Consider the following 22,724-nt stretch of genomic DNA (forward strand, 5'->3'; position numbering starts at 1 on the left):
GCGCAGTGATTTCCCCCGTTGGGCTTTGTTGCGCACAAATTGTGTAGCCGCAAACCCCGTTATGCCAGTTAGTAGCAAAGCGCTTTGACCTCTTCACCTTCGCTTACATTGCGCCATGCGCTCTTGGCTCTACGCCCACTGCTACTCAGTCTTAGTTTACGTCCACACAGCATATAGCCTTAGAACCTTGCTTATAGACACACATACATACGTATATACATAATGCAAGTAAATACATTATTTATGAATTGGTCCCATACAAATTGCAGACTTCGCTCACACTCGCTCTCATTGTGGAAATTTTCCGCTCCGATATAGACAGCAAACGGAACAAAAGCAAAATGTTGCAAAAAAACATGAAAAATTTGTCATTGTGAGTTGAGACTAGTTTAAATATTCTCGACTCTAAATTATCACAGAATGAAAACGCAACAGACACAGACTTACAATCCTCCTACGTGTTGCAAGTGATTTTAGCCTCGCTACCGTCTTGTGCCTCAAACGTCCTATATCCCGGCCCGTACGTCCGAAACTCCGCCTGCTCTGAAGCACACCCTTGGGACGTACTTGTAGTGGAGAGACAAATAACTTTATCCGAGCTTAGCTGTTAGTCTGGTCAAAATGACATTGCAAAAAGTAGTGCAAACGATAAATTGGTACTCTGTGGATTATGTTTGTAAATTTGGTACTTATTTCATTACGGAACAACCGCACTCAGCTTAAAAGTCGCACACACACTTGCTGGATTATAAATTTCTTTTTTCAAGTTCGAGATTTCTTTACTCGGTGTCTTTGCATTTTTAGCTTTACAAAAGCTCAGGCCCCAATAATATTACACATTTTCTCCTTCCAATTTCTATTAGCTAAAAATATTTTTTTCTCTATCTCCTATTGGTTCAGCCGTTTCCGAGTAGAAAGATTTCTGACTCTGAAAATGGGGTTTCGAAAAATCCGCTCGAGAAAAAATTCAATCTTGATAGTCCTGTAGGATTGAGCTTATCTTGGCAGTATATCGGCAAAAAGTATTGCCAAAGAATGGGGCACAAACTTGGAGGGGATTCTATAATGGTCCTGAGTTACAATATAGAAATAGAGTACATTTTTCAGCAAACAAATGCCGCCATATAATAGAAATTGAATCTGACGTCCTTAGAGAACTCACAGAGACAATGTCCAATAGAGTTTTTAAGTATTAAACTACTAATTTTTCTACAGTAAAATACATTTAATCTTTACAAAAAGTCATATGCGTTTAATCGCCTAAATATTTTTAAGCTATTTACAAAATAATTTATTTTGAGAAAAAAATTTTGGTGAACTAATACAAAACTATTTTGAAAACATTTTTAATTAGTATTGAGTGGTATTCAAGTAATGAAAGTGTAAATGCGTTTAATCAACAGCCTTGACCACTCAATAAAGTCACGTTAAAGTGTATTCAATCCTAAATGTATGCTAGCATTTTAAAATTATATAATATAGCCTACATTTAGGCGTATTGTTAAAATTTTACATAAAAATATATAAAAGTGAAATTGTATGGTGATGCCAGAATAAAAAAATCACTTCTTTGCATTTATTCCCTTTTACCATGGCGTGGGCTCCACAGCAGTTCGGTGGTTCGACCAAATTCACCGCAAAATAAAATTGTTTGTCTTAGTCACACTGAAAGTACTTTGAACTTGTAAGATCTTTCTCAAACCCAAACCCTTCTTACCCAAAAAAGTTCGTCCAAACTTTTTAAAACCTATTGTGAAACTCATTAAATCTACCCAAATACATACTTACAATATCACCTTTAACGACATGTATGCGCGCAAAATTTAAATTCGCTCGAATTATTTCCATTTATGCCTTTCAATTTACGACAATCTCACTTTTGTCGCTTGCTGTGCAGAACTTGAAATTTATGCACGCTTCGCTACACTTTGCGTAATCTTCGCTGCCGGCCGTCGCGCCGCACACTCGCTTAACGCCAACCCACTGCACAAGCGGGCTGTAATGTTATCAACACGCACAAAACACCATTATTTGCATGCAGCGAAGCAGTGCCAAACCGATTGAGTTGGGCCTGATAGGTCCACCGAGCAGGAGCAGTATCCACCAACGCGCCATCACACCACATTCTCGCATAGCGCTTATCAATGCTATACAAATTCATACACTTACAAAGCGCCGAGCGTAAGCATATCATTTGTACAATAATCGCTGCAGGAATACGCTTGCTTAAGGCACTCCCGCAATCCTCGCACTCAGCATTGTGCCGCTCGCCGCCAGTTTGGTTCATTCAATGGCCGGTTCGGTCATTTCCGTTTTAACTGTAACTGTAACTGGATTAAATTGGAAATAAGTTTTCTCGCATCATTGACCATTTTCATGGCTTATTGCTTTATTGTTTGTATATTGGTTTTGCCGCGCCGTCACAGCGCCCCCCGCCGTCTGACGGCAATAGTCTGCCAGCTGCGGAAACCCCTGCAACAACATGCATACATATACATATTTACAAAACTATTTTCATATTATCATTGCAATAGTCACAAAGTCTGCTGGCGGTATATGCACATTAGGGTGGGTCCAAAGTATGAAAAAAATTTTCGCTGCGTACTGTGAAAAATACGTTTTAGATACCTCTCAGAAAGTCTCTCCCAGTACGAGCCCATTGTATTGGGATATACACCGCCTTACAGTTACCCCTATCAGTTAATTATATCTGTCCGATAAGAAGAATAAAAGACTCAAACCTTGAAAGCGTTCAACTACTTAAAAAAAGTTTTGGGTTTGTAAATATTGTAGGACATTGAATGCTCTACAAAGTTTTTTAACCACCCTAATATACTTATACTAATATTTGTTGTTCTTGTTGCTTCTACAAAACTTTAGTATATGTGTGTGTATGTGTGCATACGTATAACTGTGCTCTGCTTGCAACTTGCGCTGCGTGTGGGAATTCGCGTCGACTTTCTGCAATTTTATTACCAATTTTACTCTCTTCATTTCGATTTGCTGCTAGCTTAGCCCTTTAAGTGCACAAAATTTATGTTAAATTCGAATTTCTCAAATTGGCAATATTTTTGGTATTTTGCGTAATCAAAACACATTTCCCCAGTTGCTTGCTTTGTACTCACCATTGCTGTGTGCGCTCCGAAATGCTTAATGCCTATATATACAAACACTGCATTCAATACAATAAACATACATAAAAATGTGTGCATTCGTTGCTTGAATAAGCTTGTATGCAATTGTATTTGATTGGAAATTCTATCGATTTAGTTTTTGAATTTTAATTACCGTAAGTAGATTTTCAGTTTGTAAGAAGAAGAAGCATAACACGCAGGTGAATTCTGCATTGCGGGTGCAAAACCAAAATTACGTTCATAAATATTTATTGAAGAAAATAAATAATTTACTTACAAATCTTTAACCCTTAGTTAGTGGGGGCATTAATTTTTTTAGTCATAAAATGAAAGTTTAACCTTTCGAGAAAATGTCTAAAAGAGGATTTTCCAAAATTCGAATTATTTTCGGAGAAATTCGGAGTATTTTGCTGAGCCAGCGTCCCAAATTGGTTGGGCCGGAACTAAAACGTTAAACGGGTTTTTCTCGAAACTGACATTTTTCAAAATACCTGGACCTTAGACAGTCCTCTTTATACTAGATAATAACTCGGTCACATCATTTAAGTTTGTTCCTAAATGTAGGCAAGACAATTAAGAAGGAAGTGTACGGATGATTCCATTTCGTCTTCTTCCATACAACTTCTACAGATGGCGCCGAGTAAGATTCTCAACCTTACAGCATGAATGCCGTTAGGTCAAGTTTAGACCCCTACAACTAGAGAGCGGCTAGTCTTACTGAATGCAAAGAGCCCATTTGATTGTTTACAATCGATCTTGCACTAAAAGGATTTTGCGTTAGCGCATGAATCGATGATACCCCAGCGCTGGCCAAGTTCCCACGAAGCCCAGCTATCTGTAGTAGAATACATACGGAGGGAGGGAAGAAATGTCCGCATTCTATTGATGGCGGCGCAAGGACGCCCTTCTATGCCAGCTTATCAGCCTAACAGTGACCTAAAAAATGTGTGTTTCTAGAATTAATTTCAGTTCTTCTTTTTTAGAATATAACTTATATATTTTTCTTAACAATTTCCCCTACTTCAGCTCCATTAAATAAAATTTAATTAACATCCTCGCAAACAGTGGCTGCCAAACTATTTTTTTCTATCGCACTAGAACTTGCCACTCATTTAAAAGGCATAGAACTTTGAAAGCTTGAAACAGAGAGTGCTTAAAAATTTTAATTGTAACCCATATAAGCAACCAAAATTGCAAACGACGAAGTGAAAATGCGTATAAAATGTTTAGCACAAGCTTAACTGAAAGAAAATAGCTGAATATAACGCCTGGACTTTAGCGATTAGAATTTTGCTGAGCTTTGCTTTACAATTTTCAACTAAAACTTCAAGTATTTAGCGGCAATAAAAATGGTTAAAGATAAGCTTAAGCTTAAGATATCCACTGGACTAAATGGAAAATTGCAACATGAGAAGGGAGGAAGTAGAAGAAATTGTGGAAAACATCTAGAAATAGAAAAATATAAATATAACTTTTTTTTGTTTTAGCAGATTTTTGCCAGCCAAAGCCGGTAATTGTTGCTGTTTTCGGTTTTGTTTTTCTTTTTTCTATTTTTCGTTGCTTGAAAGTAATGAATTTATGCAAATTTTTAAGGCCACAGCGGTAGTCGCGCTGCCGAAAGCTGTCAGCAAAGTGAAAATAAAAAATAAATTAGAAAAAAAAAATTGCAGAAAGCAGAAAAAATTTGAATAACATTTGCTCGGCGGCTAAAAATGTCGAAGCGAAGCATTGCTACAAATATTCAGTTTTGGAAAAAAAAAAACAATATTTCTTGCGCTTTTCTGTTGAAAATCTTATAAGAGCTGAGTCGCTCACAGTACATGCACTCTCCTCCTCTTCTAGTAATACAAGCAATCGCCGCTTTGTCGGAAGCTAATGCGGCAAAACTGCTGTGAGCATCGAGCGATAATAATTTGATTGAAGCAACAGCTCGAGCTTCCAGCTATTGTTTAAATTAAATGCATTTAGGTATAAAGGGAAATTCGCTGATGCTGGCTGTCAAGCTGTGTTCTGGTTGCGCCAATCGGCGGGGGGAATGCACCGCCCCAAATTCGCAGCCACTACAACGTTGCACACAACAAAGCGTAACCGCGTTACCGTTAGTTTCGTATTGTGCGCTTAGCGGGGAAAAGCGTCCAAATACCTACGCGAGATATGCAGAAATGAACGCAAAATACCAGAAATACAATCATATAATGCCGCTGCCCGAGCGCACAGTTTTTGACATAGAATTGGGAACGACTGACTAACAGTAAAGTTCTTTGAGGAGTTGTTATTCCGTTGTTTTGAATACGTGTGTCTTGATGTTAACAGCTCGAAGATCATCGGCCCCGCTCTCTATTACCTACCAGTATATACCTTATATAGTACGGCTAACTTGAGGTTGTCAACCTATTTTTACTTGATAATTCCTAATCTCGAAGCCTCCACTGTAAACCACTCCACGTACTAGCAGCAATGTATAAGTATTTCTTTATACTGCGCCAATCAAATACCAGACTGCACGCTCGACTACCTACAGCGTTAGAATTTCTGCGGATAAGTGGTCAGGATGATGCGGGTGATAGCGGCAATAGTGTTTTCTGCTTGTTGTTGCGCTGCAATGAGTATATAAAATTGCCATAAGCCATGTGAAAGTGCAAATTTCCTTGAAATTCAATCGAAACACGAAAGGTCATAAAATTATTTATGTTTTCACGCGTCTGTTGGTGACCACGCAGCGGTGATAAGAAGGTAATCCAGGCTGCGCGTAGAATTGCAATTCCTTGAAGTATTAAATCCAAGTTAAGTGTCGATGAGGTTAACGCTATAGAGAAGGTCATAGTGAGATTTCATGTTGCTCTGAATGTTCGTATGTTATTGAAGATAGTTTCCATCAGACGAGATCACCGAGTATAGCGGTCTTCACACTTCTGGATATAATTTTTTGTGTAATAGTGCATTTTGGTTAAAAAAGGACACATTCTCTGCGATTTCTTTTTCTTGATATATATTTTCCAGCGAGCATTATTTAGATCCAAATAAACCCTTTGGGATGTCCAAAGAAATATAAGGAATACATTGTCTGTCAAAGAGTCCCCATTCTCGGCGACTTCCTCTTATTTTTCGATAAAATTTTTTCCAACGATCATTAACTTGAGATCCAATTAACCTCTTTTGTACATCTATAATCAAGTCTAACTATAAAAAATTGCCACTAAATTCTAATGAGTCCTCTAATTGTAACCTGATAGTTTGAAGGTCTATAATGAGCCTTTCTCGATTTTTTTTTAATATTGAAAGTCCGTACTCAAAATATATCGATCTGTATCCCACCGTATATCAAAGTACCGTTAGCATTCGCTAGTTCAAATAACACGAGTTCTCATTTATAATCAATCAATTTAAAAAGAATGTGGTAAATTTCTCATAAGTCGAAATAGAGAAATTTCCCACATTTTTTTTTTTTTTTTTGTAGTTCGCTTGAACAACAACTATCAAATTCCCAACTAGCATTTTATTGAGGCCATAATGGCGAAACCACTTCAACCACCGCAAAACAAAAGAGCTGGCAACACTGCAGTCAGCAGCTTACCAGTGCTGCCTCCGTGCAACCATGTATGTGAGCTCGTCGAAATACACGCTGAGCCATCATTACCAGTACTAACCTATTTCTGCTGCTATACGCTCATTGTGCCACTTTCTTTTCCATACTTACCACTATTGACATGCTGCAGATTTGCTGCAGTATTGCTTTTCTCTTGAAAATCATTGTAATTGGCCGGCAGAGCTACAATTACCTCTTTTCGCTATTACATCCTCAACCAGTCAAAGTTTAAGTATATTTTAGGCGAACGAGAAATGAACTTGTTTAAAATGAAACGTTACAAAGTGGATACAAAAACGTTTGAGGAACGAACGTAATACAGACTGTGGACTTTGTATGGGAAGCTATAATACGTAGTCAAATATTTTGTTAAAAAAGTAAAAGAGATATTGATAAAAACTAGGTATTTTGCTGACCATGGATCAAATCAAGTTGAACGTTTACTGAACTATTTTTTTCTGTAAATATTTTCTTTAAAGCAGCTGATTATTAAAAGAATTTTGATAAAATATTGCATTTTAACGTGTTTTCTGCAAGTAATTAGCTTTCCAATTATATTACCTAAACATTTCTTTCTTCTCCCTAAAATGCTGCTTGTAATGTTTCTAAATATACTTAAACCGTATGAGAATTACAAATTTTTTTGAATGAATTTTTAATTTGCTTTCTAACTATATGGGTATCAAATGAAAGCTTTTCAAAAAAACTCATCAAGTTTGTAAATTTTAGATAGGGTTGCCATATCAAATATTAAATGTTGATGGTTTTTGACAAACTTATACCGAGATACGTTTGAATGCGACAACTTGAAGTGTTGAAAATTGCGCGTCTTCGAAATAAAATTTATTTTTTAGCTGCACAACGCAGTTGGAGCTGAAAGAGCATAGGTGTACGCCAGCCTTAATCTTGGCAACAACATTTTTTTTTTTTCAATATCCTCTGCTTACATCTCTTCATTTATAATTTATTCTTAACTTTATTGACACTCACGTTCTTCAGCCACATTCGTCCGAAAATAGTTTTACACTTTCCCTTTTGCGATTCAAATAAAATTCTCATGGCTACCACTCAGCTGCTGCACGCGCAGTGGGTCAATGCAGTTTCTCATCAAAAGCTGACGAAAAGAAATAAACTTTTCAAATATAAATTTGATTTTTTCCACTGTTTTTCAAGGAAATTGCGAAAAACATGTTATATTATAGAAAAGAGAAAAGCAGTCGATGCCAAGAAACAGGTAAACAAACATATATACATACGCACATATATTTATGTCTGTATATACGGGGAGAATAAGTATTTATGCAGCAGGGAAATGGCAAAAGATTCGCTGACAAGCTGACATGCAATTGGCGCTAGAAATAAAACTGGATATCAGTAACCAGAAACTAGTCGTTGCGCATTTTCACACTCACATATACGTTACATATGCCATATATGGCATATACATACATATGTATATATAAAGTATATGTATGTGTGTGCATTTGCCAGATTGATTTAATATAAAGCGTCTCGTGTGTAAAGACGCAGTTTGCCACTTTTTATATACTTACTTCAGCTTAAAACTATCGCTGGACAGTGGCTTGCAAAAGTCTGGGTACAGCGTAGATTTAAACCTATATCGATCTGAAATTTATCACCATTTTTTCCTGCCCTAGCAGCTGCTCATTTGTCGGAATCAGCAACATCGGACCACTCTGGCATATCTGCCATACAAACTGAACGATCGAAATCAAGTGCTTGTATGGGAAACTTTTCATTTGACAACATTTCATTTCGCTGCAGCCGGACATAACGTTTTTTCTGTTGTTTTTTTTTTTTGTTGTTTTAATATTGTTAAAATTCTGTTTATATAGTTGGCTGATTTTATTATGATTATTATTATTATTTTATTTTTTTTTTTTTTTTGTTAGCTATTTTTATATATATTTTTAATATTTGATCTTATAAATAAATACCGTTTTCCATGCAAATGTAAATATTATTTTAAATTTTTTGTTTGACAATTCTCTATGAATAAACAGAGTGGCCCATACTTATATCTACGACTGTTGCGCATAAGACTATTCTCATGCATAAGTTAAACAACAATTTCCAGACTGATCCACATATTATTTCAACTTTGGAAACCGCATATGCACTTACTATTATTTCTATTAAAGTTGTTGTTGTTGTTGTTGTCGTCGTTGTTTTTTCTAACTATTATAACAGCGTGTGACAAGTCGCACGCCGCTCGTACCGTTTCGATTAAATATGTATGTATATGTGTATGTGTATGTATATCGCTCTACAAGTTTTATGCTAATATTGTTGTTGTTTTTTCGTGTTTTGATATTATTGAAATGAAATCTAGTAAGTAAATCAAAGACGTGACTTTTATTGCAATTTCCTCGCGTACATACCTATATCTGCTGCACTCGTTACGCGTATTTAGAGCTCAACCGCCATCCTTCCCCCCACACACCCACACATGTACACCTACGTATCTGCACCTCCTACTTGTTCTTAGTGTGTATATGTGAGTAGCTTGCAATGTCATTGATATCATACTTACAATAAGGTTCTCATCGCTGCCCGTATTCTTTTTGGCTCAGCTCCGCGCCACCTTGCCTTTATTGGTATACACGCGCGCGCGCACACACACACACACATACATACATTCATACAAAGTTACAATAAGTTTTGTGTACATGACATCTTTTATGAATATTCACTGATGCTGCACAAGCAACAGCAGTGACTGCGCACACGGCAACAACGCCAACAACAGCAACAAATTTGTATACATATGTCGTATTTATATGCAAATTGCAAAGTAACGGCGAAAAATACTCGCTCCGAAGCTGAGTCCACGACAAGTGTATCATATTTGTGCATTCACTGAAATCAAGAAATTTCATGACTGCAACAACTACGAAAACAACGGCGAAAATGTGCCATTATGAAAAGAATAAATAAGTGCAACAACAACACAAAAATAAGAGACTTCAAATTCTGTATTGCAGTTGCAGCTGCAGCAGTTTTGACAAGTTTTCAGTTACAATATCTTTGCATCTACTCAAATGATACAAAATACATAGATACATTTGTATCTTTATTTGTATATGTGGAATGGTTGTACATATGTACTCAGCTGTTTACACTAGTTTGTAACTGTATGCTTTTTATCTAGTTGTTTGGTGATTACTTCGTTTTATGTTGTAGTTGTTGTTTTATTATTCTGTTGTTGTTTTCGCGTCGTTGTGTTCTATATGATTTCCACATTGTTGTTGTTGACTTATTCTTTTGTTGTTGTTATTGTTATTATTTCTATTTTTATTGTTGTTGTTTCTTGTCTTTACTTTTCCGATTCGTAGTTATTGTCATATTACTGTGACTACGTACATATGTATATCTGCCTTTGCTCTCTTACATAGATACTTCATAATAATTTTAAGTTGCTCCGCTGCTTCTGCCTCACCTTCTCTAAGTATGTAAGTGTGTCTATTCGACTTTTTAATCTACCAAATTGATTTTGAAACTTCAAAAGCTCTTTGCTGCCGTCTTCATCAATATATACACATACACAAAGCAAATTGTATCATCTTTGACGTTCCAACTTAGTTCATGCTGTCATCTAAATGTTTTGACATTTTCTAGTATTTTTTGTTGTTGCTGTAGTTATTGTTACATATTTTTGTTGCAATTGATATTATTGTAGTTGTCGTTACTATTGTTGTTGTCGTTGTTATTTTGTGTAGACAATATAATTATAGCAAAAAACTTGCACATGCATAATACAGTTATTATTGAAAGAAAATATGACTGATTGTTTTGAAGTGAGCAGCGCTCAGACCGTTTTAGAAATTATAAATTGAGAAATGAAATAAACTGAAGCTTTTCAGTACTGCTCATTTGAGTATTTCATTATGCAAATATTAATGAATCATTTTGCAAATTTTTTCTCAAGGCTTTTAAGTCTTAGAAACGTCCTGTGATGAAATAATTATAGAAAATGTTCTCCCACAATTTGGAACCTCGCCCATACCCGAACTAGTTCCTCAGTTTTTGAGATATTGATATGCAATTTTACACACATTCTTTGCTTCCAAAGAAGCCGTTCATTTGTCAGAGCCGCCGAAAGCGTACCTCTATAGCATATACCCGTCATACAAACTGAACGATCGGAATAAAGTGCTTGTATGGAGATCTTTATTATTTCTCAATATATCTTCACGAAGTTTTAAGATTTATTCTCTAAGGCGATAATGCATGCAATCTAATGGCTGCCATACAAACTGAATGACCAAAATCAACTTAGTGTATGGAACTTTCGTTTTTGAAGAATATTCCAGTTGCTTGGCAGCATGGCGATGATGTTAGCTTTGAGCTCAATAATTGTGCGTTCAAGTCCGGTTAAAGAATGCCTTACTTTGGCTTAGTTGTGAAGGTTCTAACAGCCCTATTGGGGTCCATGCTGTAAGGTTGAGAATCTTACCCAACACCAGCTGTAGAAGCTGTATAGAAGAAAACTGAGTCGAATTAAATCCGCACTTCTTTCTTAACTGTCCCGCGTTCTCGAGATCAAGTGGGGGGGCTCACACTTCCGATGTGGCACCGAATCTGGTTTTCAAACTCATATTAAATTTCATAGTCTGGTAACGCTGTTCTGCTCTATCATACAGCATCTTGAGCGCATTTAGTCTGTTCAAGCTCCCAACAAAAACAAATTTCCGCAGTAAACCACACCAGCAGCTAACTGGCTGCATTTATAGCGAGCTGTGTAATGAATTATTCTTTGCCGCCACTCAAAAGCACATTAATCCGATGCGTCTCACGGCACTTGTCTGTAGTATCAGCGTCTGAGTGCGTTAATACTGCGCTCTTTGTGATTTAATTTTCCATGGCTGAATTTTGATGCAAGTTGTATGTAAAATTTTATTAACACAAGAACTACAGCCACATACACATTCGTACTTCTTCGGTTATGGATGATAATGTGTAATGGCGGCAGCAGCAACATCAGAGATGTTGGTGTAATATACGTCAATGAAAGTTAAATCAACAGATTTTCACAGGGTGCAGTGCGTGGTTGCCATCACGTTTTTTTTTATATAGTATTTACTTTTTGCTCAATTTTTGGCTTTTTATGACGATTTAAAATTTTTATTATAATTATTTATTCAAAAAATAATATTTTTTTTCTTTTCGTATTTTTTTTTATATATATTTCATTTTAGATTTTCATAATTTGTTCCTTTTATTTTAATTATGTTTTACGTCCTTACTCCTTGGTTATATATTTTTAATTTTTTTTATATACATATGTATATTTATTTTTGTATTATGTGTTTTTTGCACTTTTTCTCTTCGTAACCACTTAACTTCTCGCCGCTTCAATTTACTTTGCGAAAAAATTGCATTTTCGCTCATTATTTTGTATTTTTCCTGCAAATAAACAGATGTGCGTAATTTTTTACAATTGCTGTAAATACATACATATGTAAATGTGTATGCTTATACGCACTTATGCTTTTGTAATTGCATGTGCTTGTGAAAAAGTACCGTGTAATGAGTCGCCGCAATCAAGTTATATGTGAAATTTTTACAACATTATCAACAAATAAGCGCAGGCAACTGTATTTTTCTGTGCACTTATTTTCCGTAGACATATTTGCATGTGTGTCGCCATTGCTTACGGCAGACATGCTGCTTGCAACTTTTTCCTGTGTGTGTGTATGTGATGTCGAGCAAGTATATAATTCGCTGCTATTGATGTTGTTTGCCGCCGAAATGCATTTTTTTAATGGCGAGCATGCATTTATTTGTGCGCGTCTGAGATTCCGCCTCGGCGCACCACAAACAACCGACACAAAAAGTATCTACAACAACGGCAAACAATGTGTGTGTACTTAAGTCCTTAATGCATTGCGTTAATTTCATTGCTTGGAATTCCTTTGCTGACTTTTTATCAAGCACTTTTTAGTGGTTTTATTACATTTTTTGTTTTCGTATGTACTTTTCTAGAAAATTTTTTCGTTTTGTGTTTTCTTGAATTTTTTGTCGTCTTTCTTTTATTTTTCTGTTTTTTTCTTGTATTTGCTTGCAGTTTTTTTAAATGTTTTTTATTTATTTTTTTCTTCGGGTTTTTCTTTGTATTTTCTTAAATTTTTTGGTATTTCTTGATTAGTTTTTTCATGAAATTTATTTGTTTTTATTTTCTTTATCTCGCTTATTTTTCTAACACTTTTTTCATTCCTTCTTGATTTTTCGCATTTAATTTTCACATATGTATTTTTTGATTCACTCCTTCTAATCTCTCTTTCTTATTCTCTTTATCTATCTCCTTTCACTCTCCATATATTTTTACACCCTATATATCGCTACGTCCTTCCCTTCACTACCTCCCTCTGTATCGTTCCCTCTCTTTCTTCGCTCTGCACTTACATGCAAATTTTTATATCATCTGTTAATACTGTTATTCTGCATTCACTTTTCCCTTCTCTTTTCTTCACTAACATTTGCATTCCTTTATTCTATTCATGTAAAGTACAGTGTGCGTGCGGGTATTCGCTCTTGTACTTGTAATGCATTAACGTCAGGAAGTGAGTAAACAACATTTCTTTCAATGATATTTATTTTCATAATAGAGGTTTATATACACATCTGCATTATTTTGTTAATGACAGGATTTGAATTTAACTGTTTGTACTTAAAAGGGCAGGATATATTATTTTTACTAAACTTTTAGTAAACCCAAAGCGATATTTTTCATCCAAGTACTCCTGAGAAGCTGTTAACATATTACTTCATATATTTTCAACTTTGAAGAGGGTCAAGACCTGAATACTGTTTTAAAAGCAATCAAAAGATCATGCCAAAGTTTGTTTTCAATGAGCGGTAATAGTTATTCTGGTATTGAACTCCACAGAAAGCAGCTTCAAACTAAATGACTACAATAAAGTCTTTCAAGCCGAAACTTTCGGTATAACAGCAGGTGTCAAGTGAGCTTCTGCGCTAACCAGCATAAACAGTCCATAAACCTTCTAGTGAATAGCCAAGCGGCAATTAAGGCTATCCGTGGTAGCAACAGAAGGAAATGAAAAGGCAGAAAAGCTGGCCGACGAAACACCTAAGCTGACCGAGGCCTTTTAGCTCCTTCAAGGTTACTTTGACCCAAAGGAACACCTTCAGAAATGGGAGAGGTGGATTGGGTGGTATGCAAAGCGTATGCGTAAGATGACGAGACCAAGCCTTCACCCAGTTAAGACGGAACATATTCATGCCTCCCAAACCTACAACTTAAGAGACATTGGGCTTCTTGGGTGGGAAAGAATCAGGTTTCGTACCAAATTCACTTAGTTGCTCAATAAGGCTTAATTTGTTTAGCTGGGAGCTGAAGTGCAGCCGCTTGCCCTCAGCTGCTGTTGCGCCTGTTATTATATATGTATATGTATATATTTGTATACTCTGAACAGGATATATGCGTATTAAGTTCGCAACACCCAGAACAAACGTGGAATATCCCACAAAATATTTATAAATATATATATATACTTATATTTGATCAGCGTGGTAAGCTGAGGCGATTTAATCATGTCCGTCTGTCTGTATATACATTAATTAGGCACTCCTCTAGAAGCTGCTCATTTGTCGAAACCGTTATATCATAAAGCTGCCATACAAACTGAACGATCGGAATTAAGTGCTTGTATGAAAAACTTTTTTTACTAGAAAAGATATCTCCCAAGAAATTGGTCAAATCGGAGCATTATAGTATATATGTAGGTTGTAAGCAATATTTTGTACTCTTAAAGGCTTAAAGATGTTAACTTTTTTTTTTTTTTGCTTTTATTTATTATGTACATATACACAAAGAAACATATTTTTTTGTTTCATCTCCCCATCAATTTTGTGCCAATCTCTCTTTTATAAAATTTCCTTTGATATACCGGAAGTATTTGCAAATTCAAGGCGATTTGGTAATTTCCTTGCTAACTAACTGCAACAAAGAAAACAAACGTTTGGCTAGCTACTAATGCCCAGAATATGTTTACAGTGCTTAAATTAATTATGTGCCAAAACAGCGACGGCAAATGACGCCAGAAGCATTTCACAAAATTGCAAGCAACGAGAGGGAGTGTGTGTGTGTTCTTCTCTTTAGTGTATGTGTGCAATGTGCTTGCGTGTCTTGCCAAGTTACAAACGGCCTTTTACACGAAACACTTACCCCTTTCCACTAGGCGCTTGAGCTTCTGTTTTTTTTTCATATTTATTTATTTATAACAGAAATTAATCTGTTCATAGTTGACATTTGACAGCATTTGCGCTGCAAATATTCGCACACACACATAACTACGGATATATTTATTTATTTTAGTATTATTAGTAATTAATTATCACTAATGAGTGGCTGTCTAACTGACATTTCTTTATTGCAGGATTTTCGAAGCATTTCTCTGCGTTCCTCACGGTCGCGCGCTCCAAGCACTCGTAGACGTCTTTCGTTGCCGCTGTGTATGCATTGTATGAATTGACGCGCGCTCAACCACAGCAACTCAATACAACCAAAAACAACACAGCGTTGTGTTTTTAAGCACATTTATTCCGACTACAAGCGGAGTCAGTCGGCGGTCGTGATTGTAGTAGGCGACAACAGCGGCAGCAATCGCACAGAGCGCGTCGTGGGCAATAAAAGTGTGACTTCAGCAGCAACAAGACACAGCAGCAACCGCAGCAAGTTCAAATAACCGAAATAAATAAGAGCAAAAGTAAATTTCTATAAAAATCTACGCTTAAGCATTAACTGATAACGCTCGCAAGCCGGCTAAAAGTGTAGCAAAACCGTTTGTTCTGCTTACGTTTTTATTGTATTTTTTGTTATTGTTACGCCCCTCCAAGTTCAATCAACCGCAAGCGCGCAAACGAACGAGCGCGCAGCCAACCGACTAACCAATTGACCATTAAATAAATAGAAAAGAGAAATAATAACAATAAAAGCATACACCAACACACAAAAGTGTAGTGTAAAGCAACATCAATAACAATAGCAAATAAAAAGCGTGCAACAAATACGTACAAAGTGATTAATGTGCATTTTTAATTTTTTTTTTTTTCAAACAAGTAAAAATTATCAGGCAATTTAAAGTTGAAGTAAATACAAGAGCTAAAAAGCCAAGAAAAAACATTAACTTCGACTGCACCGAAGCTATAATACCCTGCACATATAAAAAAAAGTGGTTAATACAAAAACGTGATATATATAGTGGTCCGATCTTTACAGTTTCCTTGGAGCTCGTAGCGCTATCTTAGACGACAATCTGTGTCAAATTTCAAGAAGTTATCTTGTCAACTAAAATAGTTTTTCGAATAAGGATTTCATTTTAATATGTTAGTTTGTATGACAGCTACAATTTGAACAATTTGGCCGAAGATTCTACCTCTTCTTCAGGAAGATGTCTTGTCAACTAAAAACGTTTCTCATTTATGGACTTGATTTCGATCGGTTAGTTCATATGACAGATATATGCTCCAATCTGAAAAAATTTTACGGTGATTTTGCCGTTGCCTTGGGCAATAATCTATGTCAAGTTTCGTCAAGATATCTTGTCAAAGAAAACATTTTCCAAGCAAGTGCTTGATTCCGACCGTTCAGTTTGTATGCTAAAATGAGCGGCTTCTTGGGAAGAAAAAGTGGTGGACAAACTCTCAGGTCGATATCGCACAGACGAACACGTATATAGACGGACATGGCAAAATCGACTCAGCTCATCACGCTGATTATATGTTTACATATATTTTTTAGGGAATCCGACGTTTCTGAGTATTATAAACTTCAGAGGACTCCTGTGCAGTGTATAAAAAATAAAAAATAAGCACAACTCAAACGGCCAATTCAGCATTAAGTGAAATGAAAGCACACACACACTTGCTACTTTCATTGCTGACGGTGTGCTAGGATACTCTTAGCAAGCAAACGCTCAAAGACACCAGCAATTAATTAATGCATTAACTAATTAACTTCTTTTTATTGTTGTTATATCAGTAAGCGATATATATACATATACACACAAACATACAGACACATATACAAACGTGTATGCGGGTTAATAAAATATACCACACAATTGAAAGTAAATCAATTTTAATTAATAAACAGCTAAAAAATTATCACATAAATTCCAGGTATTCACATAAATTTACAGCAAGTACATTAAAAGTTTAGTAAAAGTCAAAGTGAAGTGCAGAAAATACAGGAAAAAAAGTATAGTAAACAACAAAAGGTTGTTAAAAGTAAGAAATCAGCACAAGTAACTAACTCAGAAAGTGGATATCTCAATAGAATCACACACACACACGAAGCGTACTCAACCACCGCTAAAGGAAAAGCTTGTAGCAGCTATATGTGTGTGTGAGTGTTGCAGTGAAATTCGCTAGTGTGTTTGCAGCGAGCAAAATTGAGTGAAGAAACGTACAAAAACAATAGTAAATCGTAGCAAAATTACAACCGCAAATACCGCAGCAAGAAGGTAACCAACAATAACAACAACTACAAAAATAACAGCAACAACAAATATGGAAGACAATAACACAAGTACGCCAATGAAAACCGACGAATCAGTCACATTAACAATAAGGCTGATAATGCAAGGCAAGGTAAGTCGATGAAAGCTCGCACATAACTACACATACACATACATATACGTATAAATACAAACACAATATCATGTATAAAGACGCACAGTTGTAAGTAAATATCCATAAGCACATATTTACACATGCTTAGTATCTAATTAAATTTCATTTCTCAAGTGTTCAGTGAGGTAGAAAATATTGTGAAGGTTGGTTATTGGTAATTGAGATTAGCAAACGCTGGAAAAGTTGATTTCAAAAGCTGCTGAAGTGTTTAACTCAAAAAAAATGTTAACTTCGGTTGCACCGAAGCAATAATAAAGTTTCGAATGGAGAGTTCGGCCTTATAAAGGCAACTCATAAGAGATGAATCCCTGTCAAGCTGGCTTAGTGTTACCTTAGTGGGACGCAATTCCTCTATTATTGGCCAAAGCTGGTCGCTTTTGGGCGATCACTTCCTTCAGACGTGATGAAAGAGATGAATCACTTATATAAAGTGGGATAAAAATTAAAAAATAAAGCGTTGGTTCTTTCCAAACTTTTAATTTGCCTCCTAGAGTATTCCAAATGTTTGCTCGTAAGTAAATCGCGTGCCATCAATATTTTCATTCAAGAAAAATTATTTTTATTATTTATTTAGTCGGGTTTTGAACCCACCAACCTTCATAATGTTAGAACCTTGATGGCAAAATTATACTCGTTTAGGTAGCTTCTTAACATGTTTTTGGGAGGATTTTGCGGCTAATTATTACGTTGGAAAACCTGCTAATAAAACCTGATGGATAGGTTAGGTTGTTGTCCTTACTACAGCAGATTTTTAGGTTAGACTCATCTTCACACTGATTTAATCGTTAGCAGTAAAAAAAACTGAACTCCAGTACTTTTCCAGTACAGTTTCGAACAAAGACCGAAAATGTTGCAAAAGTTTAATTTTTTCAGAGATTATTGCTATACTCGTTCCATAAAAATAGTGCTCGGTCCGCAAAGAGGTGACAAAGTTTGCCTAAAAAATGTGTTGTGTATTAATTAATGGAGTCTAATCAAATTTTAAAATCATTGTCATATTTTTAGGGTTATTAGCAAAATTTTTGACTGTTTGCTTTTAAATTTTCGTCGTTCATATTATAGAGTACCAAATTGCTCTCAACAGCTCTTTTCTCTCCTCTTTATTTCTTTCAATTTTTGCCTCCTCTCTCCCAGACTATTGCCATTTGTTTTCATTAAATTTGCTATGAACGATTTATTTAGATTAATGCATGCGAAATGCCTTAAAATGATCAATGATAGTAGAGAATGTATTTTTGTCCCTGTAGGAAATTGGCATTCGTTAATGCGACATAGTCTAAATTTTGTTGTTCTAACTGTACTTGTTGTAGTAATGAGCCTATTAAGATCTCTCTTTGAGAGACCCGAGACTCCCGAGAAGTTATGCTTTTTTAACCATAAATGTTTCCATAATGCATACTTTTTCGACTTCACCTGTACAGAAAACCTTTAACAAAACGAAATTTCGAAACACAATCAAATTTTTTCTTATAGGGTCTCATCATCCATTGGTCAGTTACTGTGCAAATGTAGTTGTTATCTTCACTCTATATAATGAAAATAGTGTTTATCTATATATTAGTAGAATTATTTGTGTCCTCGCGCACCAAATAAATTGAGTGGCTGCCAAAAACACAATTATTCTTAGGCCCTCACCGTTTGGTTGACTTTAGATGCTTATAGATTTGTGCAAAGAACTGCATGTTGTGTGTTCGGCAGCTAAACGCAATTGCAGCGGTCGTTGTCGTTGACGTGTTGTCGACGATATTAGGACGCAAACGATGGCGCAGAAGGTAATTGTAATGTATGTAATGTACATCAGGAGGGAAGGGATATGGCTGTGGGCACGACGAGCATGCATATTTGGCTCGATGTCGGTGATGGCGGACGTTGCCTTGTAAAAATTACATTTTCAGATTACTTTTTCTTCGCTTAACTGGTAGTGTCGCCCAGTATACATAATTTTTCTATGTTTTCGTATTTATTTTGTCTTACTTTTATTTTTATATCTGTAAAAATTGTTTTATGTTTTACTGCAACGCGATTTCGTCGCAGCTAACCATAGTTCGATCGGGCCGCATAAATTTTGCGTCACTTTATGGCATCAGCAAGCCAGCCATTACACCTGTCGCTGTGCTTTGCAAGTGACATTTCGAAATAGTTGTACATTTGCACATCATGGTGCAAATCAAATTTATTGAATTCTGTGCTAATGGCGTCTTTGCCGCAGGGTTAATTAAAATTTCCCAGACATTACAGCAAATTTTCAAACATTCCACAAATAGAAAATGTAAAAGATATATAAGTGTTGACGAAATTTGTTTTCAAGTAACGCGAAAGCATGTGAAATCCAAATAGTTTTCAAAATATTTAGCATTTTGTTAGCTCAATCCTCGCTTAAAGACTTCGTATAAATGTTGTTCTAAAATACATTCGGAACAGTACCATAATCTGGCTGCAGTGACGTATATAAAATCCCATAATCTGCCGTAATTCGTCTCTGGGAAGAGCGATTAGTTTCTTGAACCGTTTTGTATCATACTCTCCAATAAACATCCTTGCCTGTCGAAATCCAGGCACTTGTTGCCAGAGGCGTTGTCTTTCCTTTTTGTGTAGAGACTCTTGAAGTCCACGAAACCACTCTATTCGGTCCTATTTAATGTATTGGAATTATTAAAAGGAATCTCGGCTGGTAAAACTTATCAACCCATATACACATACATGTATAATCTTGAAAAATATTAAGTAGTCGAATCCTCGTTCTTGTGTCTCTCGCACACACAAAGAAAAATTCTTCGATGATTCGCTACTCTTTTCTTCCTCTGAGAAAAAGCGTATGTAAAAAGTAAAATATTTTGGCCACTCAAATTCTTTAACGAACTTTATGAGTTCATGTTCATTATTGAACTTATTTTATGGGTGTTTTTTTTTAACATATTTAGCATTAAAAACAATTTCAAAAAGCAAAGTTTAATACTTGCAATAAAAACAACAACCTTCACTATTTGCCTTTGGGTTCAACGCAGTGCACTTGCCGCGCCTTTATAACGCATAGTCAGTTTTTTATTGCAAATCAAGCAATATTTTTATATGCAAAACCACTTGTGCTAATAATTTGGAAAAGCCAACCCATCAGTCTGTGTCCATTAATTAAAACATGTGCTATTCCACCTCGGATGATAATTCATTCACCCATTCATATTTTTATTCCTTTTCTCCATATGCTTATTATTATTGAAATAAGCTTTTTGTTTGGCTTCGGCTACCTTTTTGATGTTTTTATTTCGATATTTTATCCATAAGCCCCGCTTTGGGTTTGGGTGATGCTGACACAGTTCAGAAACGCTGACGCGCACAACTGGTTTACCGTAGTAGCGTCTTTTTATTGTATTTTTTCTTTTTATTGCTTTCTTAACGTTTTGTCATTTTGTTGTTATTCAAAAACAAACTGGTAAAAATACACGCTCTTCAGCTGGGTCGCTACATTCGGAAACTTGTCGGCATCATCAGCATTTTTCGCGCCATCAAAGCGTTTATTGATTTGTTCATAACTAATTATGTTGTAGTATTTAAACGCTTGCATTACAAGCTGTTGATACGCATTCAAATCGGCTTAGTCTAATGTTCATATTAGCACTAAGTTTTTAATAGCATTTACCCTCTGGGTGGCCACTGAGTCATAACAATGAAAATTTCACTAAATTAACACTGAATGATGTAGATGCTGTGCTATGAAGTGCGGTCTTACATATTTTAATATAAATTTTCGCTATTTTGTTCAACGAAAAGGAAATTTTATTGTAAGGAGGGAGTTACAAATGAATTATTTGAAGTATTATACATCGCTAGTCATAACTTTTTCTCAACTTTCTGGCAAAGCTCGAATACTATTACGGTGATAAAATTGTTCATCTTATGATGCTATTCAAGAATCAAGCCATTTTTCGTTGTCGCCTTGTAGGTGGAACTGCTTCTGAGCCAGACCATATGCCTTCGAACGGAAAAAATAGTAAACAGACGGTACAATATCAGCGAAATATGGCGGGCGAGGTAGGACTCCCCATTTAAGCTTTTTCAGGTGGGTTTTAACCGGTTTGGCAACGTGATATAGTAAGCTTTGGCTTGCAGCAGAAACACTTTTTCGTGCCTCTGCTAGTTTTAATGTTGCTTTTCGCACAGTACTCGGCTCAATCGCATCAATTAAAGTCGATACCGTTGCCCATTGATTAATGACTTAGATTGGTTTTAGCAGCTCATAACAAATAACGTCGGTCTGATCCCACCATATATATAGCATAATTTTCGAGCAACGTCTCTAAATTCACCGCCTTCAAAAGTTGTTGGTCTTTGAAAAGGCTCTTGTGTGAAGCGTTGATTTTTTATGAAAACTTTTGTTAATTTAAAAAATCACTACATAATGTAAATTATTCCTGCATATATATTTACATCTGTTGCTTTCTTGTCCACAATATTGCCTTTTTAGCAGCCCAATTATTGCGTACCCACTATTTCGCAGTATATGCATAATATCATTGCAAAATCTTTGCTAAAAATTGAACTTGTTTGCTAATTTAATTATAACAGAAAAATTTTCCTTGACTAATTTAATGCTTGCATGCGCGGCTACTTGATTGAGTGAGTGAGCAACTGGCGCAAAGTAGGTGCATATACGTAGATATATCTGTATGCATATGTATTTAGTTGTGTGAGCATACACCCCTACGGTACAGATTACCTACATTTGTAGGCAATTTATTACGTTTTGACGCAACTACTTTCCTACTTACACACTTTTGCTGCGGGTCACAAAGTGCCCAGCCAAATCAAATACATTTTCATAGCTACATACATATATGTATGCTTGCAATATTTATTTAAAAAATTTTTCATAAACAGAATTTCACAAGAACAGAAACAGAACAGACAGCTTGCCACATCGCTGGCCCGACTGCCTCGAGATGAGGTGCAATAATAACAAATTATTATGGCTGGGCATGCATAATGCAAATAGCAACAATAACAAAATAATAAGTACGAAAATACAACAAAAAAATGGTGAAAACTTGAAAATGAAGACAAAGTGGCTGACGTACTATTTTCTGTTGTAACAAATCGACTGTAAAGTTTGCATACAAAGCCAGAAATACAAATTCGTACAAAATGCAGCATGAGGCGGGGCAGCGGGCGCGCTTTGAGGTGTTGCCAAGGCCCAGATACACAATGCTCATTATAATGTACTTATTGGCGCGTATTTCTAAAAGATAATATGTATGCGCCTAGGTATATATTTAACAATAGAATTTTTTTTTTTTTTTTTTTTTTGTTTTGGCTTGGCGGCTGTAACAAGT

At 35.8% G+C, this 22,724-nt stretch overlaps 1 protein-coding gene across 16 annotated transcripts in view; it reads left to right on the forward strand.

The window, feature by feature from the left end:
* LOC108966534 (poly(rC)-binding protein 3) overlaps nt 1-22,724 on the forward strand; it is a 134,831-nt gene that overhangs the window by 71,990 nt on the left and 40,117 nt on the right. For 12 of the 16 annotated variants that reach the window (XM_018929493.1, XM_018929499.1, XM_018929500.1 and 9 more), the window contains 2 exons: nt 15,141-15,470; nt 16,885-17,355. In XM_018929493.1, coding sequence (XP_018785038.1) covers nt 17,275-17,355 — 81 coding nt within the window. In that variant the 5' untranslated portion in view covers nt 15,141-15,470; nt 16,885-17,274. Of the gene's footprint in view, nt 1-15,140; nt 15,471-15,833; nt 15,853-16,884; nt 17,356-22,724 lie in introns of those variants that run through there. The other 4 variants (XM_018929494.1, XM_018929495.1, XM_018929496.1 and 1 more) reach the window with 2 other exon arrangements.

The sequence above is a fragment of the Bactrocera latifrons genome, unplaced genomic scaffold, assembly GCF_001853355.1.
Source record: "Bactrocera latifrons isolate USDA-ARS-PBARC rearing strain unplaced genomic scaffold, ASM185335v1 scaffold_163, whole genome shotgun sequence".
Classification (NCBI taxonomy): domain Eukaryota; kingdom Metazoa; phylum Arthropoda; class Insecta; order Diptera; family Tephritidae; genus Bactrocera; species Bactrocera latifrons.